The 14,453-nt window shown below is 46.2% G+C and overlaps 1 protein-coding gene across 1 annotated transcript in view; it reads right to left on the reverse strand.

Moving 5' to 3' along the window:
• Positions 1-8,681, reverse strand: part of SSPO (SCO-spondin) — a 164,027-nt gene extending 155,346 nt beyond the window's left edge. The window contains 8 exon segments of the mRNA XM_087947289.1: positions 895-977; positions 2,275-2,433; positions 2,840-2,942; positions 3,238-3,485; positions 5,651-5,821; positions 7,052-7,134; positions 7,749-7,922; positions 8,575-8,681. Coding sequence (XP_087803415.1) covers positions 895-977; positions 2,275-2,433; positions 2,840-2,942; positions 3,238-3,485; positions 5,651-5,821; positions 7,052-7,134; positions 7,749-7,922; positions 8,575-8,681 — 1,128 coding nt within the window.
• Between the last annotated feature and the right edge of the window lie 5,772 nt (positions 8,682-14,453).

Raw genomic sequence — 14,453 nt, forward strand, 5'->3', positions numbered from 1 at the left:
TATTTAAAAAAAGAACAACTTTTACCCAAAAGCAGGCAAACTGTTAGGCATCCAGAAATTGTCCAATCAATCACTCTGAGACAAGTATAATCTCCATCTGATTTATTAGGAACACCTCTGGTACTTCTATTGAATTTCCAAACTGAAAGTCATTTTCAGTGCATTTCACAAAATCCACCTTCTCTCCTCTTACTTCTTACACTTCATTAATCACGAGAACCAATTAACTGCAGCTGGAATTGTTTAATGCATATGAAATAACCTTGAACTTTCCAACTCCTCCACCCCCCTCTGCATTCCTTATAACAATCTTGGCAGCTGAATCTCAGAGCTGACAGAAAGTAGGCAGGCAGGTGGAGTTGCTCGCAGAATCACAGATTCACTCAGAGATCCACCTTTCTGCCATCTGCTACCTGAGTCTGCACTGAAAAACAGAAGCTTCGGTCCTAAGGAAGGTTCAGCTCTGCTTTTAGATTAGCTAGAAAGCAAGAAATACCATGATTTCCTGCTTCCTAACTAATCTAAATCTCCCAGCACAGCAGAACAGCTGACGGTCAGGTGGGGGAAAGGAAAAATAGCAATTTACCAACCCAGGCAAGTTGGATGGCGCGCATGCCAGGTAAGGAGTGGCGCAATTTGCTGGTTCTCCGAACTGGGAAGAATCATAACAACCAGTTCTACAGAACCAGACTGACCAGGTAGAATCCCACCCTGGTCTTGCTCAGCAACAGAAATGTGTGTGGGCGGCCCTCTGTTGCCATCGTAACTTGAGGACTATCTGGGATTGGGATGCAACCGATTGCAATGCCCTCAGGAACCTGGGGCCGAGCCTCTCGGAGACCTTGTTGCCACCTCCCAAAGCCCCCCACCCCCCCGCGTCCACGGGGTACCTACCAGCCTGGTCTCTGGAATCCGCCATGAATTGCCAAAACTGGCCGCCAGCATGACCAAATCCCCTTCCACGCGTTGGAAGTCATCTGTGGGCACAGAAAGGGGGAGGGGCTGGCTCAGAGCATGGAGAGGAGAAAACAGTCGGTAGGGGGTTGGGAGAAGGGAAGGGGGCTTCCGGTTTCTTTAAGTCACCTTGAGAAGCTTAGGATACTGGGAAGCTCTCTGGACGTGCCCACCATCACCCCCAAAAAATTCTGCTGCAGGGAAGGTGGCGGAACAGCACTCCAGATAAATAAAGGAAGGAATAAATAAGGAAGAATAGAAGAACAGAATTTCAGAATAATGGAATAACGGAATAGCAGATTAATAGAAGAGCAGAATAACGGAATCGTGGAATAACGAAATAGCAGAATAGCATAATAACAGAATAGCAGAATTGCGGAATAGCAGAATAACAAATGCAGAATTATAAAATAGCACAAGAGCAGAATAACAGTAGCAGAATAACAGAATAGCGGGAAAATGGAATAATGGAATTGTAGAATAACGGAATAACAGAATAGCAGAATAACAGAGTAATGGAATAGCAGAATAGCAAATAACAATAGTGGAATAATGGAACAGCAGAATAGCAGAATTGCAGAATTACTGAATAGCACAATAGCAGAATAACAGAGTAGCAGAATAAGAGAATAATGGAACAACAGAATAGAATAATTGAATAGCGGAATAGCAGAATAATAAAATAATAGAAGAGCAGAATAACAGAATAATGGAATAGTAGAATAACGAGCAGGAAAATGGAATAAGGGAATAGCAGAATAAGGGATTAATGGAATAGCGGAATAACAGAATAGCAGGAAAATGGAATAATGGAATTGCAGAATAAGAGAATAATGGAAACAGAATAGCAGAATAACAATTACAAAATAGCACAATAGAAAAATAACAGAATAGCAGAAAAATAGAAGAGTGGAATAACGGAATTGCAGAATTACAAAATAGCAGAATAGCAGAAAAATAGAGCAGCGGAATAACAGAATAATGGAATAGCAGAATAATAGAATAGATGAATAACAGAATAGCTGAATAGTGGAATAGCAGATTAATGGGATAGAATAACAGAATTACAGAATCACCAAATTGGAAGGGATCGTGGAGGTCTTCTAATCCAGCCCCCTTGTCAAGCAGGAAACCCTACATGATTTCAGACAAACGGTTGTCCAATCTCTTCTTAAAACGCTCTTCTTTAAAAGGGGCTCCATTGGGGGATTCTCAGGGGTTTTCCAGGGCTCCCTCTTCCATTTCTGGGGGGCGTACATTTGAATGGGAGGCCAGGTCCCATCCTCCTGGGCCTGGCATTCAGACGTCCATCTGCCTTACCTGCAGGGTTGTTGTTGTAGATGCCGCACAGCCCCTGGGTGGTGCCTTGCAGGGTGGTGCCAATGGTGACGTACACCGTGCTGTGTCCGTCAAATTTCACCCGGACTCCAAGGCCACTGTCCACAAAAAGGAAGTCCCCCAGCCACCAGATGCTGATCCCTGGAGGGAGGAGGAGGAGGAGACAGTCAAGTGGGGAGAGAGACAAACTGTGGTGTCAGGATTCTGGCGATTGCCCTAATTAAATCATGAGCCTCGAGCCGAGCTTCAAAAAATTTCAACAGATTTATTAGGAGCAGCATGCCGGCATGAACCTAAATGAAGCCAACTCTGGCCTACGTAATTCACAGTCACCCGTGACCCTGTTTCCCCCCTCCCTCCTGGGTGTGTCATAAATCATATTCTCCAATTAAATATGTTCATGGGCTGGGTGTCATCAATCACATTCCCCAATTAAGAATTTAAGCATTGACAGTGGATTCGAAATATGCCTGCCAGCCCAGGACTCTCCAGGCTCCAGCAAAAGGACCCCTCCCTTCCCTGACCCCCTCGTACATCCAGTCCTCACCCTTTCGCAGGAGAGCCTCCCTCTCAGGCACCACGATGCCATTAAGCGAGATGTTGCGGCCGTGAACCGTCACCGAGTCAAGTCCGAAAAGGATGCGGAGATCCTACCAGACAAGGAGAACGGTGAGGTTGGAAGGGTCTCAACCCACTCCCCTCTCCTCTTCAGCCCACCCAGGTTGGGGAGGTGGTCCCCGGGCAAGCATTCTGTGCAAATAGTCCTCGACTGACAACCACAGTGGAGCCCCAAATTTCTGTCGCTAAACGAGACACCCATTTAAGCGGGTTTTCTTCATTTGAATGACTTCTCTCACCACCGTTGTTAAGTGAGCCAGTCAGTTGTTCAGCAAATCTGTTTTCCCCAGGAAGGCCAATTGTCCTGTGCAGACCCCCCCGCCTTACCCGTTGACACTGGCCCAGCATGCAGCCCCCACTGCCGGATGAGATGTAGACAGCCCAGGTGCCATCGGAAGCCGCAGCCAGGATGTAGGTGCAGTTCCCCACAAAGCGGAAATGTTTCCCATCGAAGGTGCGATAGTGCAATCCGTCCCAAGTGAGACAGGTTGCAAAGGGGGGATTGTGGTACTTTTGTCGGGCCAGAAGCACTGAGTGGGTGGGTGGGCGGAGCAGAGACGGTGAAGCCACGGCCCCTGGGGAGAAATCGGCTATCAAAACGATGGCGCTCAGGTAAGACATTTTATATTTGTAATCTCCTGGGTTGTTCGTGTTTGATCTCTTTTCCGCAACAAAACTCACAAGGCCATCACACAGCCCGTTATACCAACATCAACTCCATCAACCAATCAAGAGGCAGCAGCACAGCCAACCAGCCCAGCACACCAGCCCCCCACCAGTATATATAGAGAGACGGCAGCTCCGATCACATACTGCTTGCACTGGGACGAAGCCGAAAGCACCAGCCTGAGGATGGCGAGTGGGACCTCGCCGAAACGTCGCCAAGATACTCTTAATCTTACACGGGAAAAGACTCAAACACACCTAGACCTACATATGTGTGTGTGTGTGTGTGTGTGTGTGTGTGTGTGTGTGTGTGTGTGTTTTCTTAAGTTTTCACGGGTACTTACATGTATGGCATTCAGCTTTGTTCGGGTATTTTCCCACGTCATTGTAGTTGTGCTTTTAAAGTTGTAGCAACTTTTCGGCAGAATCTCATCTGCCATCATCAGGCTTCTGTATAGTGTTCGTCTGTGAGTCAGACTTTCACAGCCGTTTCAGTTTTAAATTTGGGGCTAGCCTACTGCTGTGCCAGAATGTTTTTTTCTTCATCCTGATTGGTTGGGAGACTTGGTCTGTGTTTATTGGTCTTGAAGTTTGCTGTGTTCTGCTTGATTGGTGTTTCTAATATCTTCTGTATGTTTTGTGGCTTTTTTTGTCTTGATTGGCTGGCAAGATTGTGTTCCTCTATTGGAGGCTTTTAGTGTGGCTTGGCTCCGAATGAATGGACGGCTATCATTTATTAGGAAGCTAGGTTTCATCTGGGTGCCTGGTTGGGGTGTGTTTGAGCTGGAGGTATCAGGGGGATCTGTTTGTGCCCAGGTGTTTGTTAAAACAGAAACGGCTGTGAAAGTCTGACTCACAGACGAACACAATACAGAAGCCTGATGATGGCAGATGAGATTCTGCCGAAACATTGCTACAACTTTAAAAGCACAACTATAATGATGTGGGAAAATACCCAAACATGCAAGCATCGGCCAGCTACTCACAGCCTGAGGGCCAACTGGCCACGTCGCAGTAGCAGGCCACGGCCCACAGGTTGAGGACTGCTGTCCTAGTGGAACTGCACAAAAATAAACACCTTAAGCATACCTACACACACACACAAACACATGTCCCTCAAGTGTTCCCCTAGAATCAGCATGTAGACATTTTGACATCCCGGACAACTCACCTTTATAAAACACTGTAGCTGTACTCCATTTATTTGTAGTTGCCACATTTCTGTGTTGCTGCCCCTTGCTTTTAGGAATACATAAACCTGCGTTCCTTGCAGCTGTCAGGATCTCATTTTGATTTATTCTCACACTGTGCCGGCTCGAGTTGGACCCCCCAATTATTCCTTGGGTAACTCCCCCAACCTCATAAAATCCAACAGCCCCCATAAAATCTGGGATTGCGGTGGGGGGAGGTGTCAGGTCAGGCAGCAAAGCCCTTTGAGCCTTGCTATCCTGCCGTTGCCTCGGCCTTCCGGGACTTCTGCGGTTCAGACCTCAGAACTGCAAATCCCAGGACCCTAGAGTTGGAGGGGGACCTAAGATGTCATCTACTCCAACCCCCCACCCCTTCTTGGCCTTGCAATCCCAGGGGCTCAAGGAAGCCTGCCCCATTGCACCTGCCTAGAAACCCCCACTAGGGGCCAGATCCCTTGAGAGAGGGGTCGCCACTGAACAAATCCACCCCCTCCACCGACCAGCAGGGGTCCTGCGTGAGAATTCTCTTGCTGGTCTCACCCAGCATTCTGGCCTCAGTGCAGCAGATGTATCTCAGACGCGTCTCACCCGTGGATCCTTTTCTGTCCTCCCCGCAACCCGGCGAGGGAGGGAGGGGCCTGGCCAGGGGTGGGCTGCAACCGGTTTAACAACTGGTTCTGTAATGCGCAGCATTCCAACAACACCAATTCGAACCTCTACAGGGCAGCCCTGGTGAGTTAAACAGCGAAATCCACTGTGCCGCGCGAATCCACTGAGGTGAAAATGATGGAAATATAGGGGCGGAGGGGCGGGGCCTGTTGATTGTTGGGACAACTGGTTCGCTAAATCTGCTACGAACCATCATGGGCCCTGGCGCAACTCACCTTTCAGGGGCTCCCTAGAGCAGGTAAAGCAGAGCCCGGAAGTGGCATTTCGCCAACTGCGTCCCCAAGGGAGGCTACAGCATTCAGACATGCTGACGAGTGAGAGGTTTTGCAACCCGGGACCATCCTGGCACTGCCCGGAGGAGAAACAGGAGCCCACTGACGCCGTTCCTGCAAAGCAGAGCCCAGGGTGAGCATCAGAGTCACACAACCGGACCCCACACAGACCGAGTTCACTCATTTTAGGTGGGGGGGGGAGGTGTCCTCGACTTACGACCATAATTTTGGCCCCCAAATTTCCATCACATTTGTTAAGTGAGCTTTGTAGGTGAGCAGGGACTTTCTGTAGAGGAGCATCTTTTGAGTGATGGGCAGATACAGATAGTCCTGGACTATGACTGCAATTTTGAAGCCCCACATTCCCGATGCTAAGTGAGACATTGTTTAAAAGAGAGCTTGGTGGGTGAGGAGGGACTGAGGCCGGGCTGCCCCATTAGAGGAATATTTCTGGAATTGACGTGCAGATTAAGGTGGTCCTCAACTTACGACCACAATTTTGAGCCCCAAAGTCCCATCACTAAGCAAGATATTAGTGACGGGAGTTCGTCAGATGAGCAGGGACGGAACTGGATTGCCTGTAGAGGAGCATTTCTTGAATGGTGGGCAGATACAGGTCGTCCTCGACTTACGATCACCACGTTCCTGTCACTAAGTGAGACATTGGTTAAGTCAGCTTTGCAGGTGAGCAGAGACTGAGCTTGGCTGCCCTGAGAGGAGCCTTTCCTGAGTTGTGGGCGGATAGAGGGGGGTCCTTGACTTATGACCCTAATTTTGAGCCCCAATTCCCGTCACTAATGTTCAGAGACATTTGTGAAGTGAGCTTTGCAGATGAGCAGGGACTGCCCGTAGCACCTTTCGAGTGATGGTCTTTAACTTATGAGCGCAATGGAAATCTCATATTTCTGTCGCTAAGTGAGACATTGGTGAAGTGAGTTTTGCCCCATTTAACTACGTTATCTTGCCCCGGTCATTAAGCGACTCATGGCAGGTTTTAAGTGAGTTCCTCCTGGTGGTTAAAGGAATCCCCACTGCCGTTGCTCATCGCCAAAGTGGATCGCCTGATGCGGCGATGGTCGTAAATATGAATCTGTCACCGAGGCTCCGGATTTTAGGGACTGTTCGGGCGTTAAGTGCAAACCGTAGTCGCCTCTTTTCGGGGGGATGCTGCAAGGGTAAGACTCAAACCACCCCCTGCACACCCCCATGGTATTTTTTTTCAGGCCTGAATGGTCACTAAGGGAATGGTTCATAAGTCCGAGGACCGCTCGTCTCCAAAGACAACGTCCTGAGGAAGAGGAGGAAGACTTTCCCCAGCCACCGCCTTCCCCCCAAGTTCCTCACCCTCACTGCAGTGGGGCCCAGTCCATCCGTCACAACAGGCACGCACCGTCCGATTCCAAGCGACGGGCCGGGGGTCCTCGTTCCTGTTGGGGGATGGGGTAACAAAGAGGGTGGAGACCGAACAGGCAGACATCCAACCGGGTTCCAAAACAGGTTGGGCTTGCACCTGTCAAACAGGAGAAGCCCCCCTCAGTCCCTCGCATGCGTTGTTGAACCTCCCGTGCTTTGGCAGGCCTGGGGTCAGTCTAGATGACCTCCGCGTGTCCCTTCCAATTTTTTTTCTTTTTTGGGGGGGGGAGAATTTTACATGTTTGGTATAGTTTTATATCAGCTTGTCAAACCCAAGGGGGAATTAAAGAAAAAACTAATGGAAGAGTAAGGGAAGGGAAGAAAATACGGGGTGGAGAGGGAAACCTTGGAGGTCATCTAGTCCAACCCCCTGCCCAAGCCAGAGACCCTTTATAGAATGACACAGAGTCGGAAGGGATCTTGGAAGGTCTTCTAGTCCAACTCTTTGCTGGAGCAGAAGACCCTTACAGAATTCCAGAATCAGAGAGTTGGAAGGTACCTTGGAGGTCATCTAGTCCAACCTCCTGCTCGAGCAGGAGACTTACAGAATGACAGAGTTGGAAGGGACCTCGGAGGTAATCTAGTCCAACCCCCCCCTCACTGCCTCACCATCCGGGGCGTGTCTCACTTGTAAATGTAGCACAGGGTCCCCCCAGGTTCGGAGTCTCGGCGGGTCCGGTCCCGGTCGAGGTGCCAACCGGCCATGGTGTAATGGTAAACCTCCACACAAGGCACCAGGTCTTCCCGTCGGACGCTCACCACATCTTCCTCCCGCACCTGGACCAGCCTCTCACACCAGCGCCTGTCAGACAGGATAAAACACAGCCCCGGAGTTGGGGTGAGGTTCTCCAGGTCAGAGGGGTGTGTGTGTCTATCTAAAATAAAACTTAAACTGAAGCTGCTGCTTCCCAAACTCACAATTGTGAAATTTCCTATATGTAGCCTTGCTTAGGAGGTGGAAAGGAGACCACCAGGAGATCCTGGGCAAACTCTGAAGTCACGGCAAGCTCCCGGCAAGGAGGCAAGGAAAAGGTTTCCCAGGGTGTGCAACCCAGGGGTGGGACTCTCCAGGTTTTAACCGCCAGTTAGGTGATCGTGAGCAACTTGCGCGCATGAGCACGCGAGTAACACAGCTGAGAAGAGGCAATCTGCTGCGCCGCGCTAATCAACGGAGTCTATATTGGGAGGTAAAGTGCAGGGGTGGGCGGGCTTACATGATAAGTCACAGCGAGACGGTTCGCTGCCTGCTGATATTCGGAGCAAACGGTTCAGTCGAACTGATCCAAACCGGTTAGAATCCCACCCCTGGTTGCAATCGAGAAGGAGCAGAATTCCGTCGCTCGCCCTTTCTCTGGCCCAGAGAGATTCGAACGGAAACCCACGATCCCATCGTTGCCTGTGGTGTTTCGCGAGGGGGAGAACACGGGAGGACTCGGGTTGACTTCCATCCTTACCCATCGTCCACTGCCAGTGTCTGCCAGATGGAAAGCCATGCCAGGATGCCCAGGAATTTCCTGGCACGTGGAAAGACCGCTTGCCATATCTCTGAGACAAGGCCCATGGCGGGTGGCCGGTCCCTTGGTGGGGAAAAAAGTGGTTGAAAACAACTAGTCAAGTTGCTAGTCCTCTTTGAGGTCGGTCTGGAGAAGCTGCCGCTCGGGAGAGCAAAGCCATGCCCAATAATAATGCAACAATAGGGAATTGAACCCCCAAATTCTATCGCTAAGTGAAATGTGAACTTCGCCTGAACTGGCAGCCATTTTAAGAGGTCTGGATTTCAACTCCCAGAATTCCCCAACTGAGCATTATTTCTCATCTGGCAGCCATTTTAAAAGGTCTGGACTTCAATGCCCAGAATTCCCCAGCTCAGCAATATTTCTCAACCGGCGGCCATTTTAAGAGGTCTGGACTTCAACTCCCAGAATTCCCCTGCTGAGCAATGTTTCTTGAGAAACATCCCTCAACCAGGGAATTCTGGGTGTTGAAGTCCTTTACAGTTGGAGAGGACCCCTCTCTTAAAGTGCTGGAAACAGGCACTGTGGGGGGTGAGTCTCCATTCTCCCCCCCCTCCAGATTCTAGGGGGAAATCTTGCTTGCCCCCCCCATGGGGCCAGTTCCCACCTCCCAGGCTCATCCAGAATCTGAGGTTGGATTAGAGGACCTCCGAGGTCCCTTCCGACTCTCTTATTCTGTCCTTCTGTAAAGGTCTCCTGCTCAAGCAGGGGGTGGGGCTAGATGACCTCTGGGGTTCCTTCCAAGCTCTCTTCCGATCCATTCCTTGATGGATTGCTTTGGGAAAGGAGCCCAAAGAAACCCCCCCCTTCCTCGCCATCCCACCCTCTGTTTTATACTGCCCCCCGGGTTCCCCCTTCCTACCTGGAGGGGAACGGCACTCTGCCCATGCTCTGGAGGCCCAGAATCCGAAGAAGAGCAACGAGGGAATGCCTCTGGGAGAGATTTATAACCCGGCTTGGGATTAGGGTGGGAAGCATCTGGAGGAGCTCTGATTGGAGGGCTGCCGCCCCACATTTTAAAAAATGGGGGGGGGCTGGTTAGGGAAGGGGATTCGTCCGGCCTCTGTACCCCTCCCTTCTTCCTCTTCCTCCTCCTCCTTATTAAAACCCCAAATCGGATTGAACTGGATTAAAAAAAGGATTTTATGCAACGGCCGGGAAAGTTTTTCATCTCCTGTGAGAGTTTTTAGCCATCCTGGTTTCTTCATTTGGGGGGGGGGGAGGGGTCACCCCTTTCTTTCACAGCGGGGTTGCCCCTCACTCAAAAGTCCTGTTTCCAGGGGTATCTACCCCCGGCAAGAATAGCAAGGATGTTCAAGAACAAATCGGAGAAATGTTGGAAGTGTCATCAGATACCTGGATCACATTATTATAAGTGGTGGACGGGTGTGGAAGCCAAAGGATGTTGGACTAAAATACACACATGGTTGGAAAAAAAAAAATGACAAAACAGCATATAGACTTAAAACCAGAGACATTTTAATTGGGGATTTTATCTGAAAGTTATAGTAAAGAAATAACATAACTGATGATTAATGTTTTAACTGCAGCTAGAATTGTATTTGCTCAAAACTGGAAAAGTGGAAAAAAATCCGAACCAAAGAGGAGGCGAGAAAGAAAATAATGGAATGTGCAGAAATGAGTAAACTGACATTAGCAAATAGAGAGCAAGAATATTATAAAATTTGGGACTTATTTTATCAATGGTTAAATAAGAAAATAGGGAAATAAAATACAATACAATATAAATGCAATATTATAATGGAGATAAGACAATGTAATGATATGTTATAATTGACTATAATGAAATAAATGATATGATGAACTAGGTTTTGTAAAAGTTGAAACTTGCTCGAAAAGGATGAAGTGAATTCACAATTAAAGTCCAATAAGGAGTTAATAATAATATAATATGCATACTTGATCTATATAGTATAAACTTTAATAATGTATCTAGGAAAGAGTGTTGATATTGGGCACAAGAAGATTTCTACCAACTGACACACTGTACAATGGAAAGGTGGTTTTATGTTTTGTGTTTATGTTTGTATTTGTTTATGTTTGTTGTTAGAAAATAAAAAAATTGGAAAAAAAATAATGGAATGTGCGGAAATGAGTAAATTAGCAATCAGAAAGCAGGAAGAGAAAGAATATTATAAAATATGGGATTTCTTTTATCAGTGGCTAGATAAGAAAACAGGGAAATGAAATATATTATAATAACATAATATAATAGTAAAGATAAGATAATGAAGTTGAGATTTGCTCGAAAAAGATGACGTGAATTTATAATTATAGTCTAATAAGGAGTTAATAATAATAATAATAATAATAATAATAATAATAATAACAACAACAACAACAACAACAGTTCCTAGGTCCTTGGTTAGGACTCGAGCTGTTGAACTATCAACCAGCCCCAAAGGCTGTGAATGTCACTAAAGATTAACCAATAATAATAATCTACCTTAACAGTTCTTAGGTCCTTGGTTAGGACTTGAACTGTTAAGTTTTTACCAGGTCCAGACTGTGAATCAAATGGAAAATTAAATAATAATAATAATAATAATAATAATAATAATAATAATAATAATAATAATAATAATAATAATAATAATAATAATAATAATAGCATCGTTGATCTATATAATATGAATTTTAATCTAAATTTAGAAGGGAAAGACTGGTGAAATTGTGCCCAAGAGATATGTACCAAGCAATACACTGTACAATGGAAAGAAGACTTTATTTGATGTTTTATGTTTGTATTTGTCAATGTTTGTTGTCAAAATAAATAAATAAAATTGGGGGGGAAAGTCCTGCTTCCCCCCAAACCCGTCCTCAGCCAAGCCCCCCAGGCGATTATCAGAATTAGGATTTTATTTTAGGAATAAAGTAGCTGAGCTTTTTAAATAAACATTTGGCCTATGGAAGAGAAGGATTGGGTGGGTGGGTGAGGGGACACGATGGCCATCTCCCCATATTTGGGGGTCTGCCCCAAAAGAAGGGGCTCCGGGGTAAGGTGGGGTTTCCACTCCTTTTCTAAAGCTCCCAGAAGACAGATGGGAACAAATCGAGGAGAGAAGAAGCTTGGAAGGAAGAAAGGAAGGAAGGAAGGAAGGAAGGAAGGAAGGAAGGAAGGGAGGGAGGGAGGGAGGGAGGAAAGAAGGAAGGAAGGAAGGAAGGAAGGAAGGAAGGAAGGAAGGAAGGAAGGAAGGAAGGAAGGAAGGAAGGAGGCATTTCCTGACATTGAGGACAATGAACCAGGGGAACTGCTTGCCACTGGAAGGCGTAGGGGGCTTTGTCGCTGGAGGTGTTTAAGAAGAGACCGGATGGATGCTTGTCTGGAATAGTATGGGATTGCCTGCTTGAGCAAGGGGGTTGGACTAGATGACCTTCAAGCAAGGTCCCTTCCACATAGGATAGATAGATAGATAGGATAGGTAGGTAGGTAGATAGAGATAGACATATAGATAGATGATGGATAATAAGAGAATGAGACAGACAGACAAACAATGAGATAGAGAGAGAATGAGACAAACAGACACAGTGTTATAGATGGATAGGTAGATGAGAGACAGAAATACACACACAGAGAGAGAGAGAGAGAAGAAAATGAGACAGACAAACATAGAGATGGACAGATAGATATATCAATAAATGATAGAGAATGAGAGAAACAGACAAATGAAATAGAAAGAGAGGGGGAGAGAATGAGAGAGAAAGAATCAGACAGACAGACATTGAGATAGAGATAGAGATAGATAGATAGATAGATAGATAGATAGATAGATAGAGAGAGAGAGAGAGAGAGAGAGATGATGGATAGATAGATAACGGATAGATAGAGATAGATCTATAGATGATAGATAATGAGAGAGAGAATGAGAGAGACAGATAGACAGATAGATAGATAGATAAATAGATGATAGATACATACATGGATACATAGATAGATACATAGATAGATTGATAGATACATAGAGATAGATAGATAGATAGATAGATAGATAGATAGATAGATAGATAGATAGATAGATAGATAGATAGATAGATAGATAGATAGATAGACAGACAGACAGACAGACAGATAGATACATCGATAGATACATCGATAGATTGATTGATAGATTGATTGATAGATACAGAGATAGATAAGATAGATAGATAGATACATACATACATACATACATACATACATAGATGATAGATAGATAGATAGATAGATAGATAGATAGATAGATAGATAGATAGATAGATAGATAGAGATAGATAGATAGATAGATAGATATAGAGAGAGAGATAGATAGATAGATAGATAGATAAATATAGATAGATAGATGATACATAGATAGAGATACATACATAGATACATAGATAGACAGAGATGTATAGATATAGATATATAGATATATAGATGATAGAGAATGAGAGAGAGAATGAGACAGACAGACAGACAATGATAGATGATAGATGATAGACAATAGAGAGATAGTTACATAGACAGACAGATAATGAGAGACAGACAGGCAGGCAGGCAGACATGGTTCCCTCCATGGTATGGAGTCTCCTGCTTGAGCAGGGGGTTGGACTAGATGACCTCTGAGGTCTGGATCTCAGTTTGATTTATTCTTGGGAGACCCTACCACCCACTCCCAACTCGAGTCGGAGACACCCCACCCAATTCTTTCTCTGACGGTTTGTGGACCCCCAAAAAACTGCGGGGGGTCTGGTAAGGGGGGGGGAACAAAGGAGGCATTCCGAGGACAAAAGAGGGGACTGTAACCAGGATCTGTCTTGGCGGGACCCAAATTTGCCCCCCCCCCTATCCCAGGTCTATAGACGGACCTGGGCTAAGCCTCCCTTCCTGGACCCGGCTTATCCCTTCAAAGAATTTGGAGTCCCCACAGGGTGTTTCAAACTGGGGAAGGCAGATGAAAAGATCTGTTATGCCTCCAGGGATGGTCCGAGAACCGGAGTGTGGAAGGTCCCTCGTGACAATCTGATGGATGATAGAGATAAAAGGGTAGGTGGATGGATGGATGGATGGATGGATGGATGGATGGATGGATGGATGGATGGATGGATGGATGGATAGATAGATAGATAGATAGATAGATAGATAGATAGATAGATAGATAGATAGATAGATAGATAGATAGATAGAGATAGATAGATAGATAGATAGATAGATAGATAGATAGATAGATAGATAGATAGATAGATGGAGAGATAGATAGATAATGAGAGATAGATAGATAATGAGAGAATTATATAGATAGAAAGAGAGAGAGAGATGAATGAGGGAGATAATGAGAGAGACAGAATGAGATAGACAGAATTAGAGAGAGAGAGCTAATGAGAGCGATAACGAGAGATCATGATACACACACACACACACAAATACAGAGAGAGAGAGAGAATGAGAGAGAGAGTGATAATGATATAGACAGACAGACAGATGAGAGAGAGAGACAGACAGACAGGGTTCCCTGGTATGGGGTCGCCTGCTCCAGCAGGGGGTTGGACCAGATGACCTCGAAGGTCCCTTCCCACCCTGTCATCCTGATCCTGTATCCTGGAGACGGCTCCACTCTGACGCACATTCCAAAGACAGCTTGGACATCAAATGTTGGGCCTCCTGCCACTCCAGCGGGGGCACACAGAAACCCCACTTCTCTTACCCCTTCCTGGTGGGTCCAATCACACTTGGTAAAGAAAGAGAGAAAGAAAGAAGACAGAAAGAAAGAAAGAAATAGAGAGAGAGAGAGAGAAAGAAAGAAAGAAAGACAGACAGACAGAAAGAAAGAATGAAGAAA

This window comes from Notechis scutatus, chromosome Z, assembly GCF_049901735.1.
Source record: "Notechis scutatus isolate UNSWTSFEM ecotype Mainland chromosome Z, rNotScu1.2, whole genome shotgun sequence".
Lineage (NCBI taxonomy): Eukaryota > Metazoa > Chordata > Lepidosauria > Squamata > Elapidae > Notechis > Notechis scutatus.